Source organism: Suncus etruscus, chromosome 16, assembly GCF_024139225.1.
Source record: "Suncus etruscus isolate mSunEtr1 chromosome 16, mSunEtr1.pri.cur, whole genome shotgun sequence".
Taxonomy (NCBI): domain Eukaryota; kingdom Metazoa; phylum Chordata; class Mammalia; order Eulipotyphla; family Soricidae; genus Suncus; species Suncus etruscus.
In genome coordinates, this window is record NC_064863.1 from 4,316,706 (window position 1) to 4,339,570 (window position 22,865).

General features: G+C 40.8%; 2 protein-coding genes and 1 non-coding gene across 5 annotated transcripts in view; 2 read left to right on the forward strand and 1 right to left on the reverse strand.

Annotated features, from left to right (window-relative positions):
• The window catches only part of SCG5 (secretogranin V), a 239,057-nt gene that overhangs the window by 154,709 nt on the left and 61,483 nt on the right, over positions 1 to 22,865 (forward strand). For 2 of the 3 annotated variants that reach the window (XM_049789806.1, XM_049789807.1), the window contains exon 1: positions 21,652 to 21,765. In XM_049789806.1, the coding sequence (XP_049645763.1) occupies positions 21,668 to 21,765 (98 nt within the window). In that variant the 5' untranslated portion in view covers positions 21,652 to 21,667. Of the gene's footprint in view, positions 1 to 21,651; positions 21,766 to 22,865 lie in introns of those variants that run through there. The other variant, XM_049789808.1, reaches the window with a different exon arrangement.
• ARHGAP11A (Rho GTPase activating protein 11A) lies at positions 349 to 18,079 on the forward strand. Its single transcript, XM_049789789.1, has 12 exons — positions 349 to 482; positions 2,842 to 2,912; positions 6,616 to 6,712; positions 7,687 to 7,940; positions 9,272 to 9,435; positions 9,542 to 9,688; positions 11,017 to 11,091; positions 12,661 to 12,828; positions 14,363 to 14,492; positions 15,030 to 15,135; positions 15,708 to 15,846; positions 16,383 to 18,079. Exons 1-12 carry the CDS (start codon positions 357 to 359, stop codon positions 17,927 to 17,929), a joined length of 3,024 nt encoding a protein of 1,007 aa, XP_049645746.1. The 5' UTR covers positions 349 to 356; the 3' UTR covers positions 17,930 to 18,079.
• Positions 4,008 to 4,140, reverse strand: LOC126032672 (small nucleolar RNA SNORA51). Its single transcript, XR_007503896.1, has one exon. It is a non-coding gene; the product is annotated as a small nucleolar RNA SNORA51 (small nucleolar RNA).

Here is a 22,865-nt window from a genome sequence, read left to right on the forward strand (position 1 = left end):
CGAGAAGTGGCCGGAAGTGGCGTGAAGGCGGAAGTGTGGCTGGAAGGAGTCGGGGACGGGAGAGAAGGTCGGAAGTGGGAGTGAGGCGTGAAGCGTTTCCGGGTCAGGGGTCAGGCGAGAAGGCGGAAGTGTGGCTCGGAGGTAGCCGGCGGGCGGAGAGAAGGTCGGAGTGAAGTGTGTCCGGGTCAAGGGTCAGGCGGGAAGGCGGAAGTGGGGGTCGGAGACGGGAGAGAAGGTCGGGGCGGGCGCGGGCTGAGCGGCGAAGCGCATCCGGGTCAAGGGTCAGGAGCAGGTCGGAGTGAGGGGGGCCAGCCCCGGCCGAGGCTGGCTGCTGGGGTTCGAGTCCCGCGCCCGCCATGTGGGACCCCCGGCTGCTGAGGCTGGCCCTGCTGCAGCACCTGCGCGCCGTCTACGGCATCAAGGTCAAGGGCGGCCGCGGCGGCCCCAGCGAGCGCAGGAAGCCGGAACCCGCGGGCAGCGTGGTAAGTGGCGCATGCGCGCAGGGGAGCAGTCAGCCCACCTGCCATCTTGCTTTGCTCAGCAGGGTCTGGGCTGCTGCGCTCGCTCCCCAAGAGGGATCCCCGTGTCCCCCCCGGGGCGTATCCCCAGGACCCCCTTTCCAGGCAGGACCAGAGGCCGCAGGCCCAGCAGCAAGTTCTCCTGCGGGAAATCATCCACATCCACCGCACACTCGACTGGGAACAAGAACGGGCCAGGAACTCGCTTCACACCGCCAGCCCGTCTCTCCCCCTCTTGGAACCACCAGCTCGGAGGACGTCAGTTCCCCCTCCAGGCCTCCTGAGTGGCCCTTATAGGAATAAACCGAGAGGGGAAAAGCCCCACGAGGGGGCAATCGGAAAACTTCTTTTTCTTTTTCTTTTTTTTTTTTAATTTTTTTTTTATTTAAACACCTTGATTACATACATGATTGTGTTTGGGTTTCAGTCATAAAAGGAACACCACCCATCACCAGTGCAACATTCCCATCACCCAAGTCCCAAATCTCCCTCCTCCCCCCCCAACCCCCGCCTGTACCCTAAACAGGCTCTACATTTCCCTCATACATTCTCAATATTAGGACAGTTCAAAATGTAGTTATTTCTCTAACTAAACTCATCACTCTTTGTGGTGAGCTTCCTGAGGTGAGCTGGAACTTCCAGCTCTTTTCTCTTTTGTGTCTGAAAATTATTATTACAAGGGTGTCTTTCATTTTTCTTAAAACCCATATACTTTTTCTTTTTTAACTTGATTGGTTGGTTGGTTTTTGGGCCACACCCGGTGCTGCTCTGGGGGTTACTTCTGGCCCAGCACTCAGAAACCGCCCCTGGCAGGCTGGGGGACTGACTATATGGGAAATGCAGAACTGGTTTCTCCTGGGTGGGCCCCCAGCAAGGCTAACGGCCTACCTCTGCTAACTGGCCCCAACGGGAGACATCTTTTAATAGGAAAACCAAAGGAACCAATCGAGAGGCATCTAATTAGAAGGCAATGTGAGGACCAAACGGTTGAAAGGATTTAATACAGTGATTTTATTTTTCTTTTGCTCTTAAACTGAAAACTGCTTTTAGCCTCATACTTGGATTCAATCTGACTTTATCCCTGATAACATTGTTTGGGACTGCTTGCTTAATTTTCCCAAGCTCTACTTCTAGGAAGTGTTCGATTCTTTAAACTGGGAATAATGTTATCTCCAAGTGACTTGTTTTGGGGATTAGAAAAGATAATATAGTCTTTAGATGGGACTAGCACTGTACCTGTCAATGCCACTTTGGCAATTAATGATTTCTATAATAGTCCACTTCCTGGTTGAAGGAATAGTGCAGGGTTTAAGCTGCTTGCCTTGCCTGGAACTGACTCCTGTTTGCTCCTGGCAGGCAGCTCATTGTCCCATGAGTCCCTGCTCCATCCCTCCACCCCTTCCACTTCCCAGGTTGAACCAGGTTCAGATATGGCTTAACGTATTAGCATATGGCCCTGTGAAGCTCTGGGTTTGCCATCCTGCCCTGCATACCCCAATCCTTGAGCGCCTCCAGGTTGATTCCGGTACACCCCAGCAGCACCTGTTCATAGCACAGAACTGTTGAGCAATACTGCCAGATGGACACTGACTATTTGACCTGATGCATTGGCTTTTTTTCCAACGGAGGTTGGAAAGTATTGGGCTTTTCTTTATCGCATGAGGATATTGACTTTATCTTGACCATCTTATTTCCACTTCTTGCACCCAACGTATTGTTTGGTATATAGAACAGTTTACCCATAAACAAACAATATGAAATTGGCTTAAGGGATTGAGAGGTTTTAAAAGATAACCTCCAGCTCCACTCCTAAAATCCACTTTTAACATTGGATTCTCCAAGACTGTGCCATTAGCTAGAAGTCTTGCTGGATGTAGTCTTTTAACACTTATTTTGTGTGTTAGCTGTTTTATAATGAAGTAAGCTAGAGAAGGGAATGCTATTTAGATGATCATAAGGTGGGGCCGTCCTCCATGCCCATCATCAATGATCCCTAAGTAGAGTCAGAAAGTAAGCCCTGAGAATGGCCAGGTATGGCCCAGAAAGAAGAAAAAATCATGAGAAAACTTAAAGTTCTTGTATTATATCAATACATTTGACTACATTTACTATGTCTATTTGCAAGGAAATCCACATACGATCCTTGTGGCTCTATCTGGTGTTGTTCAAAGCCAGCTACAGTGAACTGTAGTTGTGTTTGAAATTATTGTTGATATCTTTATTGACACTGAATTTTATTGTTTATTTTCTGGTTTCTTTACTTGACTGTCATTAATAAAAATTCTTAATATTTATGTTATCGTTACTGAATTTGTCGTTTTAGGGTAAAATATTTGGAGTACCTTTTAAGGCATTGCCCCATTCTGTTGTACCAGAATATGGACAAATTCCAAGGTGAGCAAATATGAAAAATAATTCAGGCTGGTGTTTTTAGTTTATATTATTTTTAAAAAATCATTTTTGAATTAGCAATTTCTCATTGTGAAAATATTTTTTAAACTTCATATATGTAATCTTTTAGATTATATTCATTCCTATCATTCAATTTTAAGGTTCAAGTATTGGGACGTTTTGGGTTTTGTTTGTTTTGTTTTTGGACTACACCTGGCGGTGTTCAGGACTTATTCCTGGCTCAGGAATCACTCTTCCTAGTACACAGGGGATCATTGGGATGCTGGGGCTTGAACCGAGGTCAGTCCTGTGCCAGGCAAATGCCCTACCTGTTTTATACTCTCGAGCCAAGGTTCAAGGATTTAAGGATTGTTTTGTGTCCTAGTGAGTCAAAAGTTTGCATACCGATTCTTTTGCCAGAGATTATAGTTGGTAAAATGATGCAATGTCAACTTTCACATTTTTATCTTAGAAATGTTAAATAAGAGAACATTTAAATTATATCGATATTTGTGCATATATAAACTTCCTATGCAATTACTGATTGTAAATAAACCTTGGACTACATCATAAATATTAGTTTGTACCTTAAAATTAAAATTTTTAAATGACCATAGTTTTAGCTCTTCCTAATTAATTTTCCTTCTATCTAAAATAAGATTCCTTCTGGGTATTGTATTTTGAAAACTTGTATTGTAAGGTGATGACTTGTCCAAGTGTTTCTTGAGCTTTTGGCTGCTCTTGAGCACTTTTCCTCCTTTTGAGCTTGTACGTTTATATTCAGTCTTTATCAGGTAGCAATAATTAGTTTACTTTTTTTTTTTTTTTTGGTTTTGGGCCACACCTGTTGGCGCTCAGGAGTTACTCCTGGCTATGAGCTCAGAAATCGCTTCTCGCTTGGGGGGGACCATATGGGACATGGGGGATAGAACTGAGATCCGTCCTAGGCTAGCGCTTGCAAGGCAGGCGCCTTACCTCTAGTACCAATTTCTGCATTGATTTCTGACATTTAGATGTGATAATGATTAGATATTTTGTATAATTTCTTTGTATTCTTTGTATTTTTATTTTTTATTTTATTTTATTTATTTATTTTTTTTTTGTCCCCCAATTCACAATACATACCCGGCAAGGGGCCTGTGTTGAGGTGTATATGGGGTGCCTTTACTGTACCTCCTCTTTCTATACAGCCAGTGTAAAGAACACAGCCTGTGGTAAGAATTGGGAGGCCTTATTTTATCTTTTATTTTTTTTTTCTTCAGGGCAAACTAAAGTTGTTTTTTTTTTTTTTTAAGTAAGAATTCATTTAAAGGACAAAATTGATTAACATAATAAGGTAAACTAATATAACATAATATAGTGACATAACGTAACATATAATATAATTAATATAATAATAATACATGTAAGTCAAAGAAAGTTTCTGATTAAAAACACAATTTTTTTTTTCCATAATGGCTTACATATCTTTCACTGTAGTATTTTGGGTACATATTCACATTAAATCAGGGGAATACCCATCACCTAATATGCCCTCTTCTCAATCAAAAATCAAATATACTGAAAATAGGCAGAGTCCTGTCTAGAGGCTTCCAAACTCAGTTTGAGAGAGGATGTGAAAAAAGTAATTAAAATACCACAACAATACACACACACACAAAAAAAAAATATCGAATTAAATAACCGATAAGCACCACAACAATAAAGACAGGCACCACACAATAATCTCGGTTCTGAAATCAAATCATACTCAAGTGCAAAAAGAAAGAGAAAGACAAAACAAAATAAAATAAAATAATATTGGAGACATCAACCGTAATCTCCACACCAAAATAAAGATGTCAAAAAAATAGATCATTTATTCTCCTCTTGCTGCTTTCGTGGTATGTGGAAGACTTCTACTTTATCTTGGATGGTAAAATCAGACCTGTTTCTAGAGATCTTGGTGGCTGTGAGGATCAGGGAATGGAGTTTATGAAGTCTTTCTTTGTGGTTCTAGCAGTTATGCTTCTTCAATGTCCTTTTTTTGTTTTTTATGTATTCTAGGTGTTTCAGAATAGTGCTACCATTCTGTGTTTTTCTTTTGTCTTCTGACTTACTTCGTTTAACATAACATGATCTAGGTCCATCCACGTTGCTGCAAAGTCTGTGATTGTATCATTTCTAACTGCCATGTAATATTCCATTGTATATATGTACCACATTTTAATGATCCATTCATCTGTTGTTGGACATCGAGGTTGGTTCCAAGATTTGGCTATTATACTGAGTGCTGCAATAAATAGTGGGGTGCATACATATTTTGGAATGAATGTCCTTCCATCTTGGTGGACAATTCCATTGCTGGTGGGAATGCCCTTTGGTCCAACATCTATGGAGAAAAGTCTGGAGAGTGCTCAAAGAACTCAGAATTGATCTGCCATTTGACCCAGCAATTGCTCTCCTAGGCATATATCCCCAAGATGGAAGGACATTCATTCCAAAATATTTTTTATTTTATTTTTAAAGCTCTTTGGGAGCTGCTAGAGAGGCACTTGAAGGGCTCAGGATTTGCTTGTGGGAAACCCAGGCTCTGTCCCTGGCACTGCCTGGTCACAAACACTGAGTAGGGAATATCAATCACCTGGAGCAGTGGTTGTGGATCTTTCTCTCTTAGCATCCCTCTCAGTCAGAGAGAACTTACTCATTGTTTTCCTTCTGAATTTCTGCTGCTGTGAACTAGCATGACCTATTAATTGCTTTCAGCTAACACCCATTGTAATTTGTTGGTATCTATACCAACTGAGTAACTAAAGTCAGTTGTTATTTTGTTTCAAATACTTGGTATAAACATTTGAGCATGTACTCCTAAATTTGAGGATTTTTAAGAACTGGGTAATGTCTGGGTAAGAAAAAACTCGGTCTTATATTTTGGCAAATGTAGCAGATGGTAAATAGTTTAAGCTGTGTGAATTGCATAAACTCACACATGGAGAGAAAGTGAAGAAGGCTTTGGAGGCTGGGCATTGACATAGCTGAGAGCGCATCTCTTCCTACCTACCCCCAGCAAATTGGTGGCATTTACTAGCCAACCCAGGCATTTACTCGGCCTCTCAGCTTGGACTCCTCATCTCAAGGATGAGTCCATTGCGTTGGAAGCCTTTCTGCCATACTGTTGCACACACAATTCAGCATAGTTAAATTGAAAGAATTTCTGGAGTGTCATGTTCAGAAGTGTTTATCCATTAAGATCTCCCTTGTTCTAGGACAGATAAGCACTTTATTAAGTGGGTAAGGGAGACCTTAGATGGAGACCCTTGCTTATCCTGGCATTGGAAGGCAGAGAAAGGTATTAGAAAAGGACTGTCAGAGATAGAAGGAAAACCAGAAGAATAGTGGAAAGGGTAAATAAAAGGATGCACCTCGGGGAATAGAGGACGCAAGGGCAATCGAAAGTAACCTCCTTTATTCCAAAGATTAGAGGGATTTATAACAGCGACAATTTTTGGTTTTCGGTTTTTTGAGGCCGTGTTTGGGAGCGCTGATGGGGGACCATGTGGTGCCGGGGATTGAGGTTTCCTGCGTGCTCAGCCCCTTGAGTTACATCTTCAGTGCCAACATCAGACCTTCTTAAAGGGATGTAGTGTTTGATCTGCTTGTCTACTTCGACAAAATAAAGAATGTGGTATGATGTCAGTCCGGCCGCCTAAAATGATTTCTCTTTCAGCTTTCTTGTTGATGCTTGCTCATCTTTAGAAGACCATCTTCATACAGAAGGACTTTTTAGAAAATCGGGGTCTATTATTCGACTGAAAGCACTAAAGGTATGCTTAGTATTGAAATATTTTTATTTGTAACACTTTATGATGCATTATGGTTAAAGTTGCATAAATTAGTGCCAGAAATTAAATTTACAAATAGCTACTTTTAATGCCAGAATAATCTTTTCCTAAAGAAATTGTATATGCTTATATATTATGTGGGGAATTCGGGGCCATACTTAGATACTTGGGGCCTCTTTCATACTGACAGTGCTTGAAGCAGTTGAAATTGAATCTAAGATCCTTGCATGCCAGGAGCCCTGTGCTCATTTCATCGAACTCTGGCTCCCTTTTAATTTTTTATTCAGATGGAAATGGAAACAGTTTAATATTTTGTGGGGTGTAGTGCATATCCAGCAATGCTGGGGTTGCAGTGGGCCTTGTTTTTTTTTGGGGGGGGCATATGGTGTCCAAGGGATTGCACCTGGGCCTTCTGTATGCCTACATGCAAAATATTTGCTCCCACACATTGTCATCTCTTCAACCCAACAAATAAATGTGCTTAAGGTATATAACTTGGCCGGGTAGATAGAAGAGCACTTGAGCTGGATAGATAATAGATCAAGTTTGCCTTGCACATGGCTAACCTGGGATCAAGTGTCAGCATCTGATACAGTCCCAGAGCACTGCCAGGAGTGATTCCGGAGTGCAGGGCCAGGAGAAATCCCTGACCGAAAAACACATAAAACTCCCCCCAAAAGTGTAAAACATGATGTTTTGATATGAATTGTAAAATGAACACCATAAATCAAGCTATATGATTTATTAAAAGTTTGCAGAACACTTTGGAATTCATGGTCTTTGTACTTTCTGAAATAATTTTAATGTTCATTGTTTTTTAGCCTTTTAAAAATAGATATTAAAACAAGATTTAAGAGGAATCTATTAAGAACTCTTTATAGAGTATAAGAAAAGATACTCCGTCAGCATGAAATCTTAAGCCCAGAAAATGCTCAAGATCATTTGATTTATTTCAGAATAAATTGGATCATGGAGAAAATTGCTTGTCTTCTGCACTTCCTTGTGATACTGCAGGACTTCTCAAACAGTTTTTCAGGGAATTGCCAGATCCCATTCTTCCAGCTGATTTGCATGAAGCACTTTTTAAAGCTCAGCAGTTAGGAAACGAAGAGAAGAACAAAGCTACGTTATTGATCTCCTGTCTTATGGCTGACCACACAATCAGTATATTAAGATATTTCTTTAACTTTCTCAGAAACGTTTCTCTTCGGTAAGTGGCAATTAAGTATTTGGAAATGATAGCTCAGTATCTCAACTAGCTACATTTCCCCTATTAATAATAAAATTTCATGGGGCAGAGCAAAGCGATAGTACAGTAGGTAAGCACTTGCCTTGCATACGAGGTTCAGTCCCTGGCATCATCCCGTATGGTCCCCAAGTATAACCAAGAATAATTCCTGAATGCAGAGCTTGGAGTAACTGAACATTGCTGGGTATGGCCCCAAAACCACCCCCCCCCCTTCATTTTATAAAAATTAAATTTCATTTGGAATGGAAATTTATGTAAAATAGGTACACTGAATAATTTAAGAAACAGTATACCAAATGACTTTTCCTTGCTGTCATTTTCATCATTAATAAAAGCATAAATGGTATACTGGTGTTAATAGAATTCTTTCCCTGACAACTGTGATGTAGAGAGAGAAAAAAGAAATGGAAAGAGGAGAGAAAAGTACCTGCCAAGAGTCTTCCAGGAGGAAGCAAACTGGGGACATTGGTGTAGGGAAATGTATACTGGTGAAGAGTGGGGCGGTGTACATTATATGACTGAAACTCAGTCCTAAGCAATTTCATAACCGTGGTGCTTAAATAAAGTAATTATTCAATTAAATGGCAAGTCTGCTGCATAGGGAAGCATCTTTGTGGGTGATCTCAGCAAATTTATAAAGAGGGAGCTTCACAGGGAAAGACATGACACCTATCAGAAGAGACTCCATTTGTAAAGTGAGCTTGAAAAGCTTCTAAGGCACCCAAAATGTAGGGCATCCTTGTTTTAGGTATGGATGAATGCGAATTTAATGGGGGAAATGTGTTTTGCTCTTAAAATTGTTGACCATCTCCCTGCACCAGTGAACCTACTTGTACAATATACTTGCTATCTTCTTTGAAATGTAAATGTATATTTACATTTGAAGATTACGTAAAAATGTGGAAAGCAAAATGTGAACTCTGCTTACTATGATTTTATATATCTACTCAAGCACACATAGGCTAATGGGTTTGCTTAAGTTTCAGGGTACGTCCAGTAAACTTCAGGTATTAATCCTGGCTCTGCATTGAGAAATTCCTCGTGGCAGTGCCCAGGGAACCATATAGGGGTCGAACTCAGGTCAGATATTTGCAAAGCAAGCCTCTGAATTGCTGTATAGCCCTTGGATGTAAATATTTCGTTATATTCAAAGCAGTAGTATTGATGAGGTATGAAAGGCAATTGTTTCTTAACAGTTGAGTATAACAAAGAGGGCCTCAAAATTCTCTCGGTATCTTATTTCAGCTATTGTAATCTTTAAATCCATTCAATAAACCTTTTTTTAATTTAAGGTCTAACGAGAATAAAATGGATAGTAGCAATCTTGCAGTAATATTTGCACCAAACCTCCTTCAGACAAGTGAAGTACATGAAAAGATGTCGGCTCACACTGAAAAAAAACTACGAGTGCAGGCAGCAGTGGTACAGACTCTTATTGATTATGCATCAGAAATTGGTAAGAAGTAGTTGTATTGTTTACAGGATATATTTAAATGAGGAAGACAGTAGTTTCCAAGCATTTGAGGGGAGAGAAAGGTCTTACTTGTGAACGCTTTATTTAGGGCATGTTCCAGACTTTATTCTCGAAAAGATACCAACTATGTTGGGTATTGATGGTCTCTGTGCAACTCCATCGATAGAAGGCTTTGAAGAAGGTGAATTTGAAACACCTGGTGACTATAAGAGAAAGCGAAGACAAAGTGTGGGAGGTAAGTGGCAGAGGCAGTCAAGTTTTATGGATATGTACTACATTTTCTTTCTTTTTAATCAAATGTGCATTTGAACATGGGAGACCATATGCTATGGTGCCTGCCTTTTAGTGCTCACAGTATACTTGGGAGGATAGGGCAGACCAGTCCCCTAACCACCAGCACACATACACTATCCATTTTCTTGGCAGAGCAATGGCCTGACTCCGTTAAACTCTAAAAACTAAACTCTAAAAGAAAATGTTGGCTACCAACTTTTACCAGAGAGTTTGGTCCAGGCTGACAACTGTGGGGGCTTTTCAAATGGGGGCAGAAGATTCCTTTTTCTGCCTGAAGTCACAGCAACCCACGATCATACCCAACATCCTCCGACAGAAATGACCCAGCTCCACAATTTAATCAAACCGCCAATATGTTCCAGATTTGTAAGTCCTGGATCTCCGGGCTGCAGTCAGCCATGTAATAACCTCAAAATTTCATAGTAGTGTTAGCCCAGCAGCGTCACACACAGCACACCTAATGGGAAAGTTGCTTAGCAGACCACCAAGCTCAGTGAGCCTAAACAGAAACAACTAGTTACGAGGACCAGCCAACCCAGTAAATCTTTAGACGGTGACTTTAGTAACAGCACGAGAGGTAGAACAATTATGACAAATTGACACTGATCTTTTTTGATAATTTCATTTACCTTTGTGTTGTAATAAACTATGAAGTAGATTTGTGTCTGCGAGTAGGGAACAGTCTAGGGTAATGGTTGGGAAACTGGGGACACAAGTGGAGGGAAGGTGACCTTGGTAGTGGGATTAGTGTGTGAACATTTAATGCCTAAAACTTATCATGAGCAACTTGATAAATCATGTTATTTAAACTTTTTGTTGTTTTTGGGCCACACTGATGACGCTCAGGGTTTACTTCTTGCTCTGCACTCAGGATTCCCCTGACCTGGGTGACTGTATGGGGTGTCAGATTGTGTCAGCCACGTGCGGGGCACATAAACCCACTGTACTATCTCTCCTGCCCCTGAAATAATTTATTTTAACCTTAAGTGGCTTTAAACTTTTAAGCTGATCATATGAATTATTAATTAAACAGGGGTCTCAAAGTCATTTTACCTGGGGCTGCAGGAGGCAAAGTTGGGGTGATCCTTGAGTGCAAAGTCAGTAGTGAGCCTTGAACATTGGGGCGTGTGGCCCAAACAACTAAAACAAAACAAAACAAAAAAAGATTCCTCTAGGGCAGGGCCACAAAAGGTTGTAGGAGGGCCGCGAGTTTGAGACCCTGAGTTAAAAGGACATTGAGTTTTAATTGATTCTGTGATTTCATTTCAGATTTTGTTAGTGGAGCATTAAATAAATTTAAATCTAACAGAACACCCTCTGTTACACCTCTACACGAAAGAGTTGGTAGGTATTATATAGTTGTTTAAATGGACGTTTCTGTATATTTTCCAAATGTAGTAATTATAATTAATGTGATAACGCCCAATTTTGTTTTGTTTTGTTTTTGGGCCACATCTGCCGGCACTCAGGCTAATCCTGACTCTGCACTCAGAAATGACTCCTGGCATATTCTGGGAACGTCAAGCCCAGATCAGCCGTGTGCGAGGCAAAGGTCCTACCTCTGTACTGTCACTTGGTCCTGGGCCCAAGTATTTTTAATGGAGCTGATTTACCTGTAGTATTATGTTGTGGTATTGATAATTACATGGGCTATAATGAACCGAGATTGTGGATAAGGTTTACTGTCAATTTCTTAATACTCATGATGAAAATATTAACTCATGTTAATACTTATGATGAGAAACTGATATTGAGGTCCAAATTTTAATTCCTCATGACTCTTTACGTTGTGTTCTTTATTTATATTTTGGTTTTGGGGCCATAGCCAGAGATGCACACTGGTAGTGACTCCTAGCTCCGCACTCAGGTATCAGACTTGGGACCCTATGGAATGGGGGGGTGAATCGAGTTGGTTGCTTGCAAGACAAATAAATGCCTTACCCCTTGTTGCTACCACTCCAGCTGCATGTCAGTGCTTCTTTTTTGTTGGGGGGGGGGGCACACCTGTCGGCACTAGGGTTACTTCCTGACTCCACACTCGAGATCATATGAGGTGCTGGGGATCCAGCCTGGGTCCGACCCAGGTCAGCAACAGGCAAGGCCAATAAGCGCCCTACTGCTGTGCTATTGCTCCGGCTCCCATGTGAACGTGTTTTAATGTGAATTTTTTGAAGTGGGGCTTTTCCACATAGACTCAGGGTTCTGGGGACAATATGTAGTGGTGGGGATCTCTCTAGGGTCAGGCACATTCAAAGCTGTGCCTTAAACCCCTACACTCTTCATCCTATATTTTATATTATTTTTGTTTAAATTGGTTTATGATAAAGAATTTTGCTTCTTGACAGCATTTCAGTTTTCATTTTGAGTAATAGCATCGTGGCGAAGTGAGCTAGTTTTTATTGTAACTTTATTTTTGTTTTGGATTTTTTTGGGCCACACCTGGTGACCACTCAGGGGTTACTCCTGGCAATACGCTCAGAAATCACTCCTGGCTTGGGGGGGCCATATGGGACGCAGGGACACGCGGTCCGTCCTAGGCTGGTGCACACAAGGCATATGCCTTACGGCTGGCGCCACTGTTCTGGCCCTAGTTTTTATTTTAACTTATTAAGAAAGATGTGAGAGGGGAAAAAAGAAGTGTGTATTCTAGAGAATGGGGTTCCTCCGAGTGGAAATAAACAAGACAAAAACCCCAGATAAACAAGTGAGATACAAGTTCAAGGGAGAACATGTCCTAGAAGAGAAAGCCCATAGTGTTAATTTTCTATATTATATCTTTTTTTTTTTGTAAATTAAACATATCCCCCATTTTTGGTCAGTTTTAAGTCATAGCTTCATAAGAAATTATTATATAATGCTTTGCATTTTATTAATTCTATGGGAGAACTAAGTTTTTTGTGTTTGTTTTTTCAGCCCAACAGTCTGTGTCCCCAGTGATTCTTACGCCGAATGTGAAACGTAAACTGCCGGTAGATTCCTCTAATGGAATCTCAAGTAAGAAAAGGAAGTCCATCAAGCATAATTTTAACTTTGATTTATTGCCAAGTAATCTCTTCGGTAGCAGTTCTACACCAGTATCAGGTAGAATTGAATTCATACATTTTGGTTCTAAGCATTAACTGCAAGTGCTGTTCCATCTTAAAGTCCCCAGACATTTAAAATAACTACCCAGTATAATAATGCCAAGTGACGATGCCTATTGAAAGTTAGTGAAAAGTAACTAGGTGAGTGTGAGCTTGTGGTTAATACTGTCGCTCAGGTTTGATTCTAGTACATGGTTTAAGCTGTGTTACTATCCTCTCTTGATTTGAAATTGCCATAAATTTATTGTCTAGAATAGTTTCAATGGATCCTTGTTTTCTTGCATTGTGGTCATTTTACCTTACTACATAAATTCCAGCTGTACCTTCTTGTGACATTTTGTTTGTTGTTTTGAGCCACACTTTACAATGCTCGGGGCTTACTCTTGGCTTTTTGCTTAGGAATCAGTCGTAGTAAGGTTTGGGGTGCTGGGGGCCAAACATGGGTCCACCACGTGCAGGACAAGTGTCTGCAAGTTTCCCACTATAGGCTTTCTCCAGCTTTACTTGTGATAGAAGTAAATGACTGGTCCTTCGGAAAAAACTATTATTGTCAGGGCCAGAGCAGTGGCACAGCAGTAGGGCATTTGCCTTTGAAGCAGCTGACCTAGGACGGACCACGTTTCAATCCTCCAGTGTCCCATGTGGACCCCTGAGTCAGGAGCGATTTCTTAGCACATAGCCGGGAAGAATTCCTGAGCATCACTGGGTGTGGCTCCCAAGCAAAACACACAAACAAAAACTATCACTGTCACATTATTGTAGTGGCCTCCCTTCAAAATTTTTCTTGAGCTGAATATACTCTCGGAAGACATGTAATAGTATTTTCTGTTTCTATAACTAGGAAATATAAGGAAATCTTTAGGCATGTTGACTTGATCCTTAAAGTGGTTTGTGAGTTCTTTTGATTTGGGTCCCACTCTTAATGGTGCTCAGGGGCTACTCCCAACACAGTGTGCGGAGGTGGACCAATTGTGCTGTGGCCCTCTGAACCATTTTTTACCAGGTTTGTATATTGTTAATCTTTATCCTGCACACATCTTAAGTGAATATTATTCAAATATAAGTCAAAATTTAAATGGAAGTCTTTGATCGTTGCTGCTTTTTTTCTAATATTTTATTACAGTCAGTTTTGTGGTGTTACATTAAATAAAACGAATTGCTGGGACTCCAGAACATGGCAGTAGCCAACTGGCTTTTTTGATAGTTTATTTTTCATATGAACATCATTTGATACTACATGCTAGGTATTGTGCTGAGTTCTTATACATGTTAGTGGCATTTATTCAAGTATAGAATGCCTTTCAGATCTAAAGCAATTTAATAAGTGATGGATTCTGAAAAGGAAAAATATTAATAAACTTTTTTGGTTTTGTTGATTGATTTGGTCCCTGAAATTTCAAACCAGTAATTATGTGATTTATTGTTGCTTAGGGATAGAACTTTAAGACTAAATCTAATAGTTAGTACTACCTTATACTTGGAAAAAAAATAAGTATGTGTGCTATACTACATATGTCTTTTCTTTTTTTTAGTTCACTTTGATACAAGTCCAGAAGGATCCTCTCGGAACTCAATGTCTCCAATAGTTATCAGTGGAAACAATTTGATTGGTGTAGATGTGCCAAGGCGAAGTAAAAGAATTGCTAACAAAAAAATTTGCAGGTGAATCATTCTTAAATCTCCTTGCTTTTTATAATGTTAAGTACCTTCTATGTATCCTGGACAGAAAGATTCCTAATACAACTTTGCTTAAAATTCTCCTTTTTGGACTGGAGATATAGCTTAACAGGCTGAAGTTATATACTTTGCATACAGGTAGTTAACTTTGAAAAATTCCTGGTACCACATGGTTTCCTGAGCACTGGCTAGAAATAATCCCTTAATACTGCCTAGTGTGGTCCAAATAATTACAATAATAATAAAACCTTATTTTATATTAGAATATATAACTTTTAACTTTCCTTTTAATTATAAAAGCTAGCCTCTTCTAATTCTGTGACTAACATTTGAGAAATAGGACCATTTTTTATTTCATGCAATACCAATATACTCATGCATGATATCCTTTATAAGCAAAGTTGACTTTTGAAAATTATTACTAAGAATTAGATATGCCCTAGACTTTCCCTAAAATTATGTTTTGTAAAAGTTTTTCTAGTTCTGATGCTATTAACTGGTATTTTAAATTTCATTCTCTAGGATAGAATCAGGAAAAGCTGGCTGTTTCTCTCCTAAAATCAGCCGTAAAGAAAAGGTCCGAAGATCTCTTCGTTTGAAATTTAGTCTAGGGAGAAGTAGCAAAGACGTAAGTATCTTTCATGATTCCCTGGTGTGTATTTATACTTTCTTTTTGTTCAAGGATATGTCTAATTTCACTTTCTTCCCCTTTTGTTGGCTATTTTAAAAAAATTCTTTTTCATTTAAACACCTGAAATTATCTTTAGAATTTTTGTTTTTCCCCTAAATATGATCCTCTGGTTTAGACATCATTTGTTATGCTTGCTTCCGCAATGCATACACTAAAAAGAAGTCATGTGTTGTACTTAAGTCTTCCCAGTTTTTTTCTCGTGCCCAGAATTGTTTCCTGACAGTGTGACCTGTAAAAGATCATTCTTCACTGTCACTCTTTGTTCAGCCCTCCACCTCTCGGAACCACACTTCTTCCTGCAGTTTTCACCATGTCAATTATGGCAACTCATTCTTTCAACAGTTAGTCCCAAAACTGTGCAGACATTTTTTCAGTTCCTCGCTTTCTTCCCCATGCCTTTTATAAGCCATTAGAAAATCCTGCTTAACTTCTACTTTGAGAGTATATGACCAGTTCTTAGCAGTACCACACTTGTAACTTAACTGTGTTCATTTTCCCTTTTTGTGCAGATTGAGTGTTCTGTGGTAAATAGACACGAAAATGTGGGTCGACGACTTGCAAATCAGCAAAGTTTAAAAAACAGAATTGAATCTGTAAAAACGGGTCTACTTTTTAGCCCCGATATTGATGAAAGATTAACAAAGAAAGGTACATTTGCATGATAATGTAAGAACTCTAATCCCAGTGCCTATTTCGTTTCCATTTTTGATATTTAGAATTCTAGTCATTAAAAATTTATGCTTGAGTGGTGAAAGTATTTGATTTGCAGTGTGTAAATAGAGGATATTATGTGAATAAGAAGAGGATACTTAGAAATGTAAATGTGAAATGTTTCACATTTTATATTTAAGTTTTATATTTTGAGATAAATCTTTACATTGTGATGAAATACTTAGGACTGGGGCCAGAGTAATTGTGTGGGTAGGGCATTTTCTTTGCATATGGGGGAACCCAGGTTCAATTTCCAGAATTCCATATGGTCCCCCAAACCTGCCAGGAATAATTTAGTGCAGAGCCAGGAGTAACCCCTGAGCACTGCTGGGTGTTCAGGTGTTGATTCCCCCCACCCCGCCCCCCAGAAAAGAAAATCCACCTTAGTACTATCATATATCATGTGTTAGGATAATACTGCAGAAAAGATGTCAACTGTGAGTTATTAAAACTATTAAACTGCTTCATTTTAGGTTCGAAAAAGATGAGTAAATCTGAGGAAAACCTACTGACCCCAGAGCGACTAGATGGAACAAGTTGCCGGATGTCTTGGACAGGACCTAGCAATTCAAGTTTTCGAGAAATAGTTACAAAGGAAGCTTCTCCAGTAGAGAGAAATTTTGAGGTGCAAATCTCTCCTCTGGAACCTGGTATTGTGGTTAGAAAGTCATCTGTTGTTTCATATGAACTCACCCCTTCTGATGTACACAATAAGCGTAGTGACAATGAAAGTGGAAGTTCTCTTTGTGGAGATGAGAGCAATTTGACCAGAGAGACTTTGGAAAAAATTCAGAAAGCATTTTCTGAATCTGGAAGTAATCTGCATTCATTGATGGGTCACAGGCAGTTACCGATTGCTAGTGTCGGGGGCGTTCAGTTAAGTGAAGCATCTTCAGCATCTAGCCCAGAGAAAAACCTATCTGAAACTAATGATTTGACTGTTGTAGAATCAGATGAACACCACCCTAGTAATAACGAGAGCAGTTTCTCAGAGAGGCCCTTTTCACCACATCAGACTCAAAAGTTGGCTGCAGAATTAACTATCAGATGCCACTCCAATCAGAAGACAGAGCTTGAAGAAAACATCCACTCAAATGTAGCCAATGATTCTGTCAGCAAACAATTCTCTAGTGATGAACCAAAAGAGAAGCAGCAGTCCCCAAAGGACAAGCTAAATGCTGAATTCAAGCCGGATGAGGATGTGATTGGGGAGGATTTACTCAAGTGCCTCACTTCTCAGGAGGCTGAGGACGCAGCTCCCACCACTTCTTCGGAGCTGATTACTTGTGCGAGCACAGACTTGTCTGAAGCTAGGCCTGTGAGAATTGCTGCACAGCCCCTGGTAGAAATAAGTGAAAAAATGGTCCCTGAAAGTTTACAGATGACACAGCACGCAAGGGTTTCAGACCATATCCAGTGGTTTAACAAACTTTCTTTAAATGAACCGAACAGGACAAAAATCAAGTCACCTCTTAAATTTCAGCGTACCCCTGTCCGTCAGTCTGTTAGAAGAATCAACTCTTTATTGGAATACAACAGGCAACCTGTAAGGCGTAAATTGTCAACTCGAGGTGAAGCGCCATCTCCTCTGCTTAAAGCAGTGAGCTATGAAAGTGCTCTTTCCTCCTGTCCAGAAGGGGCCTTGAAAGGTTCTTCTGTTTCATGCAGCAAGTCAGGTCTTGAAAAGCAGAAGACTGTAGCCCATGAACAGTCGAATATTGTTGCGATTTCAAAGGCAAGCATGGAATTCGCTTGTCCATCTTTCTCAAAGATAAAGAGGCATCCGGACTCTGTGAACATGTCTCTTGGGTTTTCCAGAGTTCGTAAGCAGGACATCCTAGCTGATGGTCAAGTTAAAGTTCCGTTGGATGATCTAACTAATACGAGCTTTAATCTGGGGGTAAACAACCAGGTCAGTAGGAAGCCTTCAGAAAGAGAAAGGGTGTGGTACAAAGGTTCTCCCAAAAATCCTATTGGAAAAACTCAACTATTACCAACAAGTAAACCTGTAGATTTGTAATTAGATTATTTTTTAATCTGGTTAATGTAAATAAGTAATCTGTGTTAACGATTTGTAGGAAGATTTATGTGTTAGTTGGTAGTTTGGAATGATTATGTAGTAGACTTAATTTTGCTGCACAAGCAACATGAATTCTTATGCTTGTACATGCCCCCCCCCCATAATGATAGCAGTATTTAAACTATATTATTGTGATTTCCAGGCAGAGCTTTTACTTGTTAAAGAAACAACTAGATTTGTAAACATTGTGTAATATGTTTTATGACTTTAAGGGTGAAAGGGAGAGTGGAATGAGTTGTGCCTATTTTCTGTTTTCTAAATGATAGTTTTCTACAAGAAATTTTGATATGAAAAGGGAAGAGACAACAGCCTAATGATGTTTTCTAAAATATATATGTGGTGCTAGGGACCAAACAATTGACCTCACATATGCACACCTTGCCCTTCACTACTGAAGTACATACAGCCAAATCTTAATTTTGCATTTTAGTAATGTTTGTTATCTTTACCAGAATTCCTAAAAACTCATGTACTTCAGTAACAACTTAGCGTGTTTTTCATACCGTAAGACGCAACTTCCCCTCCCCCCCCCCCCCAAAAGTGCATCTTATGGAGCAAATCCTGCCTGGAGCTGAAGTCTGAGTGCAGGGGAGGAGAGCATCTGAAAACTGTGCTGCTTATGGTCAGGTGCATCTTAGACAAAAAAATATGGTAAGTCTATTTGAAACAGTTATTAGGTTTACATTACCTGTAGGTGTATAGAATGTGTTCATTTGAACGAAGAATAATGTCAAATCATGTCAAGGCAGAATAACGACTTGAAGACTCGTAGGATGATTTTGCAGAAGTGATAGCGATTGATGACTTTTAAGCCATGTTATTGTTTAAGTTAATTTGCACAAATTTGTGTTTGGTCCAATATAAAATTCGAAAGTTTTTAAAGGAGGAAATTAAACTTGACTAGTTTTAATCACAGTGATGTCTTCTATGTGGATGCTTGGTCTTGATTTTAGAAATGGTTGATATACCTCTGTACATTTAACTTGATTTCTTCGGCTTTGGACTTCATGAAAGCTTGTGATAATTTTGTCTTGTATGTAAATTATTTATTGGCATAGACATTAAAAATAACATTTGGAAAATTACTTGCCTGAGAATTTAATGAAATTGAGTTTCTTTTGAATTTTACTCAGTCAAATCTAAATTTACATTTTACGTTATTAGAAATTGTTCTTTTCCTTCCTTTGCTACTTTTATTACTGTGATAACCGGATTAACATGTTCGTTTTTGGTGCTCCCCAGGGTCATATGTCTGATTGTGGTGCTCACACTTACTTGCCAGATGTACTGTGACTCAAACTTCTGGCCAGAATTGGGATGCTCTGGAGGTGCTGTGGAGATTGCACCCTCTGTTGTGACACCATGGGTCCCACACAGACATCAAAGTTGCCAGGATCATTCTCAGTACATGTGGATAGATAGCACTAGGCAGACTCGTGGCCTCATTCTTTTTTTTTGGTTTTGGCGCCACACCTGGCAGCACTGAGGGACTACTCCTGGCTCTGTGCTCAGAAATAGCTCCTGGCAGGCTCAGGACCATATAGAGTGCTGGGGATTTGAACCCAGGCTGGCTACGTGCAAGTCAGATGCCATACCTGCTGTGTTATCCTGGCCCCGTCATGGCAAGTGCTCTGCCAGTGATCAATCTCCAGGACCTTGGAAATAGCATCTTTACAGAAAGGATACCAGCAGAAGAACTAGAAAAGGGATCGGTATAACTGCAACTATAAAATTGGGACTTTAATACTGTAAACTGATACTTGAAAATTTTTAAATAAAGGATACATCCTAGGTTTTAGAGGAAGAAATGTACAGGTAAGTTCAGCTGCAGTGGTTTGTAGATCTGTTTGCATGGTAGAGAAGGGAAATGTTCCGGGCTGGATTCATAGTTCAAAAGATTCGGTACATGTTTTGTGATCAGAAAAACCGTGCTTGATCCCCAGCTTGCATGGCCCCAGCACAAGCGGCTGTGGGTCCCGAAATGTCTGGATGTTGAGGCAGCATAGAATGACTTTACACACCTACTCACACCAGACGTGTGTGTGGGGGGGGGTGAATGAGTTTTTAGTCATTAGATGTTTGCTTTACCAAATTTCAGATGGCACTACATCCTCAATTTCCTGTTTCTATTTGATTACCTATTTTAAGGCTATAGAACTGTATTGGGGCAAGAGATAGTGTAAGGGTTATGGGACTTGCCTCACATGAAGTTGGCTCCAGTTTGATACCTGACACGTGATCCTTCAAGCTCTTCTCATTGTGGCCTCACTCCAAACTCTTGTGGAAATGGGTCTATCTGATACAAGAAACACATATCATAGAGTCCAGATACTCATTTTCCAATGCTTCTGATAACATTTTTAAACTACTTTTTAACTTCAAAATACATTTTAGTTTATATTATGCATGATATTGAATTAGAAGACAATTCTTTGAGGCATTTAGATTGAATTCAAATACCTAACTTGTTGGATTTTCTTTTTTGGGGGGGGGCACACCCAGTGGTGCTCAAGGGTTACTCCTGGCTCTGTGCTCAGAAATACTCCTGATAGGCTCTGGGCACCATATGGGATGTCGAGGATCAAACCCAGGTTCCTCCTGGTTTAGCCGCTTGCAGGCAAATGCCCCTCTGCTGTGCAGTTCCAGCCCCATTGTTGGATTTTCTAAGATGCATCAATGGTATATTAAAAGGGGCAATCTACACACATGGCACATCAATTTTTTTGTTTGCTGAAGGCTGCACTACAGAGTACAGTATGAAAGTGAAAAATTCAAGCTTGAAGGTACAGTAATTAGAGAAAAAAAGAACTTTAAGAGCTGGTTAATTGTACAAAATGGAAATGATGTTAGTTGAAGGAAGACAATATGCTGATGATATGTGGGCATGTGTTATAGCTTTGGAGATGTAAGAATAATAAAGATCTAATATAAATTAGCTGATTGGCAACACTATAGTCACTAAGAATTTATTGTGGGTTTGCTTAGTGTCAAGCCCACGCTAGTATAAGTGTTTCACTGATTTTTTTTTTATTCCAACACTGATTTTCCTGGTTGTCCCAACAGTCTATCCTACCAGTGTGACCATCTCCACCAGTGTCCCCAGTCTCTCACCCACCACCCAGCCTGAATTCTTATTTATTATAACACAAAGACAGATTGAATTATCAGGACATTTACAGAAGAGTCTGTAGTCATTGTGCTTAAAAGAGTGTACCGAAGTCATTGAGGAGTAGTCATAATGTAGTAGTTAGTGCTATTGGGCCTTTTATCTTCTATCTTATCTACCTCCTGTCTATCTTGATCTATAATCTACCTCCTATCTCCTATCATCAATCAATCTTATCAGGACGTCTATCCCTGACATGAGGCATTTAGGAGAAAACTAGGGCTCTGCTTTGAATGCAGAGGGCTAGGTTCAAATACAAACACACACACACACACACACACACACACACACGCTTAGTGCAAACAAAGAAAGCCACAAAACAAGCGGGACATGATCAAATCAAAAGCAAGAGTTCCACTTGACCTGTCAGAAGGACGGATGCAGAGGTCGCGAGGGTCCCCTGGGCGGTCGCAGTCGGTGGGGCCGGGCCTGGCCGGAGGTGCCCGTCTCCGGCGTGCAGGCCGGGGACCCGCGTCCACCTGCCGAGGGCGGGCCGGGGCGGGGCCGGGAGGATGCTGGAGGCGACGCAAGCGCCATCGGACCCGCCCGGTGACTCCTCCCGGCCCACCCGAGCCAGGACGACGCTGCAGGCAGGAGCGCCCAGCGCCTGGTGAGTCCCCTGCGTCCACCCGGGGTCTGGGATAGGGGCGCAGGCAGGCCAAGCCGGACAAAGGCTGGAGGGGAGGTCCATCCTGCCGGGCCATCTGGGGATGGAGTCTGGGGGCCAGGGGTGTCCTGGTCCCTGTGGGTCCCTGTGGATTTGGTTTCTGGGTGGCTGGGGCAGAAGGACCCCTGCCATCTGCTTTGAGCCTGGACAGGAGTGATGGAGACTGCTGGAGAGGCTTCTTATTATATCTAATAGGCGTTATAATAACATAACCTATTATAGAATATATCTAGTAATAGGTTCATATACTATATGATCACATATCGATATAATAGATTATATAATGATACCCACTATTACCATATCTTGGGCTGTGTGGGGAACAAGGTTTTCTTAGAACTCAGATACAGCCTTCTTCAAAAAAATAAGATGATTTATGATGTGATTTAATACTAAGGGATATACATATGTCAGTTGTTGGTGAGAAATTGCACCCCCTACTCTTTCTTTGCACAGTAAATTGAGGAAAAAGGGGTTTCCTGGAAGCCTGCCTCTTAGATCGCCTACGCAGCTGCAGAGAAGCAGAAATAGTGGTTCCGGTCTCCTGCAGGCATTTAGTGCCATAGAAACCAGCATTGAGAGCAGGCTGTTTGCTTCCAGGTTGATTTGCTTCCTATTCTTCACCTGTTTTGTTTTCCCTGTCACTTGCCCAGCCGTGCCAGTTTTAACCTCCAGCACTGAATGGCACTCTGGCCGGCATCTTTGATGCCACGTAAGGCTCAAGGGTCTGTGGTGGCTTTGCATTCTGGCTTCTTACACACACACACACACACACACACACACACACACACACACACACACACACATACTTCTCAAGGGCCTGTGGTGGCTTTACATCCTGGCTTCTTACACACACACACACACATCTACACACACACACCACACCACACACACACACACACGCACACACACACACACACACACACACACACAAGAGATTTCAGGGCAGGCCCCAGCTGAGTCGGGTCTGGAGCTCCTATGTTAGCTATTGGCTTAAATATTCCCTTTTGTTTGGTTGGTTGGTGTTGGTGTTGGTGTTTCCT